The 6,363-nt window shown below is 42.5% G+C and overlaps 1 protein-coding gene across 1 annotated transcript in view; it reads right to left on the bottom strand.

The window, feature by feature from the left end:
* Positions 1-439: 439 nt before the first annotated feature.
* The window catches only part of LOC119399663 (latent-transforming growth factor beta-binding protein 3-like), a 71,056-nt gene continuing 65,132 nt past the window's right edge, over positions 440-6,363 (bottom strand). Inside the window, exons 4-6 of the mRNA XM_049417807.1 lie at positions 4,645-4,683; positions 2,702-2,851; positions 440-583 (exon numbers count right to left, since the gene is read on the bottom strand). Coding sequence (XP_049273764.1) covers positions 538-583; positions 2,702-2,851; positions 4,645-4,683 — 235 coding nt within the window. The 3' untranslated portion in view covers positions 440-537. The remainder of the gene's footprint in view (positions 584-2,701; positions 2,852-4,644; positions 4,684-6,363) is intronic.

Raw genomic sequence — 6,363 nt, 5'->3', positions numbered from 1 at the left:
TCGACCTGTTATATAACTTGTTAAGATCTCGAATACTTTGCTATCGAATACTGCTATAGTTGAGCAAACGCTGCCGGCGGGGAGTGCCGTAGAGCAAGCCTTGTCGAAGAAGAAGAAGTCACCCCAGAAGCGAACTTACCTTGTCAATCATTTGTACATATGTGAATAGTTCTTCTACGTACTCTATTTTATACTCTCTCTGACCTGCGCTTGCCGTCCTAGATTGTGATTGTTGTTCAGACATCAGCTTTTCTCGATAGACGGTTACAGCGCGAAAAGCATTAAGCGTACATTTATGCAAAAAGAAAGGCAATCGAAACTTGGGGCTCAGTATCATTTTGTCACAACCATACCGTACAGCAAGCATGATGGCGTGCTGCGCGGCAGTAAGTGCACTTATTATTGCAATAACAGGTCGCAGTGACTTTCATCAAGCGTTTATTTGCTAAAAATGGCGTTTTCTTGGTGCTGCATTCGCGACGTTTTTGACGCTTACATGTTCCAATTGTGCCATGGTGATTTTTTTTACAAGTCACTTTACACCAAAACAACGTCCGGATTCCTGAATTTCGCTTGGGCTCTTCTGCAAGGACAACACGAAATGTCATTAAAATTTAAAACATTTAGTAAGAGCAATGCCTTAGATTGAGGGTCCCAGAATATATTCTAGTCGTGATGCGACTTTGAAACAACTTAAATTGATTATTGTACAACGGTGAAAAACATACAGCAATGAGAAGAAATGAACCGAGCATCAGATGAATATACTTTGAATATATTTGATATCAAAGAACGCAAATGAAAAAAAGTAAGACATATACATACTAAACAAGAAATGACACTATGCAGCATCTAAATTGCAATGTCCGCTACTCTGTTAAAAGAATACGAAAAAAAGTATTGCACTTCGCTTAAGAGACAACCAAAAACTAGCTTAATTCTATTTATGAAGGTCGTAACACCTAACAATACAGCGAGGTCAATGAGGATATGTAAGAAAAACTTCATGGATGCTGTAATTTACGCCAGCAGCACTTAGATGCGTAAACTACCCGTTTATGTCATCGCACTGATATCAGGTAATTTTTACGCGAGCAGAGCACACATAATGTTGACTAATAATATGAACGATACGGACCCGTAAAATTTGTCCACTTTTAAATCGAATCGGAGCAATGAAGGCATTATATACACGTTAAATCATATATTACATGGTTTAGCGTGTGATAGTGAGTTTGAGATAATTATGTAAAGCGAGGACTATAGGAGGTTTCTTTTTTTAGCATAAGAAGTCGGACCTTAATAACTATCTGCGACACACTCATGCGAAATAGTATAATAATGAAAACAGTAATTGAAACTCGAAAATATAAATTATTCATCCATAATATAATTTGAAGCAAAGGAACACACGGGAGGTGTTACACTTTTTTAACTTAATTGCAGCAATTGCGAACTGAATGTAAACTGAATTTAAGTGAACGAAAAAAAAAGGCCACGCCTGCACGGAACACGCCCCTTGGAAACTCTCTTAGGGCAACAACTGCAAGCGCAATTGTATATCTCCTATGGGTAGGTGTTGTGAATTGATGTTATATTGATGCGTAAATATTTTTCAGCTGCCATCCATGCCTCCGTCCGTCAGTATACGTAACGTAAAGCGTTACAAATTGCAATAACTAGGTCCATACTGGAGTTAGTGCAGAGCGTTAAACAGGGATGAAAAAGGGTGTGTGAATATTCTAAAAATTCGAATAAAGGATTGAATGACGTTCTGTTCGATTCGGTGCTCGAATTGAATAGTGCATGTTCGAAATACCGAATATTTTTCGAAGAATTCACGAATAAGCAGCATGCTGTAGTCTGCTGTATTTCAACCTACAGTTAGAAATATCTCGAAGGCTTTGGTGGTTGCTGCATACGAGTTTGCCTCAGTTTTGCCAATTAAAAATAGTTATAATGTTTTGTTGATAGTTAATATATCTTTTTTTTTTCAAATGAAATGTGGAATTCTAGAGCGGTTTTGAAAATGGTTGGCTCACTGTCCACACACTGTTCGAACAGTACTTGATTGGTATATGTACTCAATTGAATGTAATCATTATACGATTGGTATTCGATTCGGCTGTCAAGTTCACTATCCGGACACTCCAAGCGAGAAGAGTGCTGACCTACCGAATTTACTTGCGTACTACGGGTACGTGACCTGCCGTGTTCGTTTGTATTGTGCGAACACCTGGCCAATCCTCTTTACTCGCACATCTTTTAGGGGTTGTCGGCACTGGCCATTTTCATCAAGTGTTGTCCGAATGAAGTCTAGTGGCGGCCGCGCTGGCTAACTGTAGTCACTGATGGCTAATATTCACCAATGTTGTGAAGTATTGTGTATAACTCATAGCTAATGTCGACTAGTTCTGGTTAAAGCTTCATAAATAACGGCTCATTACGGGCAGTGCTGGACACATGATGATGGATGCGGTCGGATAGCGAATGTGGCTAAGTACGGCTAGTGTTACTCTGCTTTGCGTAGTGAATTAAAACCAGATATAGGTGACACACTGTACTACACAGTAGAGAGTTTGTGCTGCAATTTTACTGTGACATGCGTAAAACTGTACACGTCAGCGCCACTCCGACAGTGGAGTGTACAACGCACGTGACACCATATAGGGAAAAGAGTTTGTTAGGAGAGTATTTTTACCGCGATCTCCCGTAAAATTTGCAGTGTTCCATGTCCTCAGTACACTCGTCGCTGTCAGGTTCGTACACTTTACCGTTGACGCATCGACAGCTGCTGCCAGGGATCGAGCACCTGCGTCTACCATTTCCACAGTCGCACGTCTTGCAGCGGCTGAAATGAATAACAAGCAGCTGCATGAGATCTTGAGAAACAAAACAAAACAGATTTTTATAGGTGAAGAGAAGAGGCCATTGTGCGCGCAAAAGATGAAAATTTGGAAGACGGTCAATGGAGTACATACAAATCACTTTAATACCTACCGAATGAGCGGCTCATTACGTTTGCACGGTTGTCGGCAACACATGGGCATCATCTGATAAGGAATATAAGTGATCCTATATAGGTTCTCGGACACAAACTGATCATTTACGTATATCATTCTAGACGTGCTAAAAGGCGTGAAATTATGCTCCTGAAAGTTCATTGTCTCAGCCCAGAAGCTGCCTAGTTTTTTGGGATAGACTACCAGGGAGGGCGCCATGACGTTATGCGATTTGACTGTGATTTTAAACTCATCGCCTGACGTTACATATGTAACTGCCTACCACAGGTCGGCAAAAAAATTGGAGCTCACTCTTGACTCACTCACGAAATAGATTGTGCTCTGAGGGCTCACTCGAACTTAGACTCACCAAAACTTTCCTCAACCGGACTCACTGGGACTCAGACTCAACTTTTTTTCAGCCGGACTCACCCAGACTCAAACTCACCAACCTATTACTCAGACGGACTCACTCGGACTCAAACTCACTCCTTCACCTGAGTCTGAGTGAGCCTGAGTGAGTCGACTCATGAGTCCGTCGGCATAAAATTAGCTTTTTCGATCATGGTGTCAATCCTCCTAAACGCCAGTATCTTACATAATCAGTGCTCTACGATATGCCTTTTAATCTAGCACCTTCCAATACGAGTTGCCATCATAAATTACACATCATCGTTATGATATATCGATCAAGTAAGCATATTTATGAAATACGCGACTCACACGAGATATTTTTATCAAGAATTTGCCATGAAAGGGCTTGCAGGGGGTGGTCATGGCACCGCTTCCCCTAACTCCCACCTCTAATCAATAAATATTGAGGTGGCGCATAAATGTTGATGTGCTGAGATATGTGTGAAGACACTTGAGTATAAACGTAAGCAGATTTAAGGGTGATAGTATAATGCTGAAGATGAGTAGGTAGGACCATAAGTCGGCAACAAAAGGTGGAGGTCACTAGGACTCACTCAAACAATGTATCTTGCACTTAGGGCTCAGTCGGACTCAGACTCAGCAATATTTTCCTCAACTATACTCATTCGGACTCAGACTCACTAAAATTTTCTTCAGCCGGACCCACTCGGACTCAAACTCACCAAAATATTACTCACCCGGACACATTCGAACTCAGACTCACGGCCAGATCTGAGTCTGAGTGAATCTGAGTGAGTAGACTCGTGAGTGAGCTTGCCGACCTATGCTGCCTGCGCAGGCGTGGACCCTAGGCAGAAACGTTTTCCGTACAGCTCCGTCGAACGCTCTTGCACCTTTGGCTTCAAAGCTAAAGGTATCGCATAAAGCGAAAACCCATATTTCTATCTGTCTGTCTGTCTGTCTGTCTGTCTGTCTGTCTGTCTGTCTGTCTGTCTGTCTGTCTGTCTGTCTGTCTGTCTGTCTGTCTGTCTGTCTGTCTGTCTGTCTGTGCATAACGCGAACACCGTTACTCTGAGCGCTTTGCACGTATTGCTTACAGCTCGTCGACAATCGTGTTGGCACACAGAGCGTTCTTAAAGAATGGCTCAGATTCTATGGGAAGAAGACTCCGCACAGTAATGTCGTATAGGTTCCGAGAGTGACTGACAACGCCATACTGTCCCGCAGAATATTTATGACGGGAAAATCTCGTTATTTATGCATTTACCTGAAAAATGCGGCAGGACGGAAGAACGAGCGGCGGTGGCTGCATAAAAAAACAAAGAGTGAAGTGTACACACCACAAGGACAATTGACAATAGAGCTGGACAAATTCGCGCAATACTGACATTGTCAACAACGGAAACATTCCCTAATACAATGAAGTAATAACAATGCATGTGTGGAAAGTGAACACACACACACACACACACACACACACACACACACACACACACACACACACACACACACACACACACACACACACACACACACACACACACACACACACACACACACACACACACACACACACTCTCTCTCTCTCTCTCTCTATTTCTCTCTTTGACGTTGGAGCGCGTTTATTAACAGGATCGGTGTGTTCAGAGTTAGCTTAGCGAAAACAGTCCACGCAGACACTCGCGAGGCAGCCCGGCATCATTCTCTTCTTTCTCAATTTTCCGCTAGCACCTTTCACTTCCCCGTTCGAAGACGATGCCCACTGGGAGATTTAGTCAGAAGGTATTCTACCACACAGCCACGCCTGGTCTTGAAACTGATTTAGAAAAAATTCACCGACAATTTTCCGCTAGCACGTTTCAGTTTTGGCTTTCCGCAAGATATCGACTCCCCGTGACAACACCCACTCGAATTCGTCTTTTTTGCGGACATATGGGATTGATGAAGCGCCCAGTAAAACTGGATACGATTGCGGGGTTACCAAAAATATTCGTTTCCGAAATTCGTGTCAGAAGGTGGGACAGAAGAAATTCGTTTTGATTTAGTGTTTCCAGTGCCGCACAGCCACTGAATGGTTGCCAGTAAATTTTTGGTCAACTATCACACCCTTGAAACGGTGCGTGCGCGCTTCCTCTGATCCAGCAAGATTAGAAAAAAAGCCCTTTCACCGATAGATGACGATTATCGCTGTCCTTTGTCGCTGATACGGTGTTGTTGCCTAATGCGCACAATCAATTCTGAGTCTCCTGTGCTCAGCTTCGTGTTGCGAGGCCTAGGGCAACCGCCCGCTTCGTCTCTTCGGGGCCAACTGGACCCGCAGCCCAAGTGTCTTGTTTTATTGAAGTTTGCGAGGACATGGCTTTCCGCAAGATACAAAGACGCTGCTGCCTCGACTACCAGGCACACCACGCGTTAAAAAAAAACAAAAAAAGAAACGCGAAATCATAATAAAGGCGAAGGCGCATAACGGCCTCGAAGATCCGGCGCACAATCTGGCAGGCAAGAAGTAGGACAGTCCCGCGCCTGTGCGGGCGGCACCTGTTCACCCACTACGCCATCGGGAGGAAAATTCGCAACAACCGTCTACATTGCAATAGCATATGGGATTGCATGAAGCGAAACACCATATATATCTATCTATCTATCTATCTATCTATCTATCTATCTATTATCTATCTATCTATCTATCTATCTATCTATCTATCTATCTATCTATCTATCTATCTATCTATCATCTATCTATCTATCTATCTATCTATCTATCTATCTATCTATCTATCTATCTATCTATCTATCTATCTATCTATCTATCTATCTATCTATCTATCTATCTATCTATCTATCTATCTATCTATCTATCTATCTATCTATCTATCTATCTATCTATCGATCTATATCTATCTATCTATCTATCTATCTATCTATCTATCTATCTATCTATGCGTGCGTAATCAATCATACAGGGATCACCGAAAGACGTCACATG

Source organism: Rhipicephalus sanguineus, chromosome 7 (assembly GCF_013339695.2).
Source record: "Rhipicephalus sanguineus isolate Rsan-2018 chromosome 7, BIME_Rsan_1.4, whole genome shotgun sequence".
Classification (NCBI taxonomy): Eukaryota; Metazoa; Arthropoda; class Arachnida; order Ixodida; family Ixodidae; genus Rhipicephalus; species Rhipicephalus sanguineus.
This window is presented reverse-complemented; position numbering and strand designations above follow the sequence as displayed.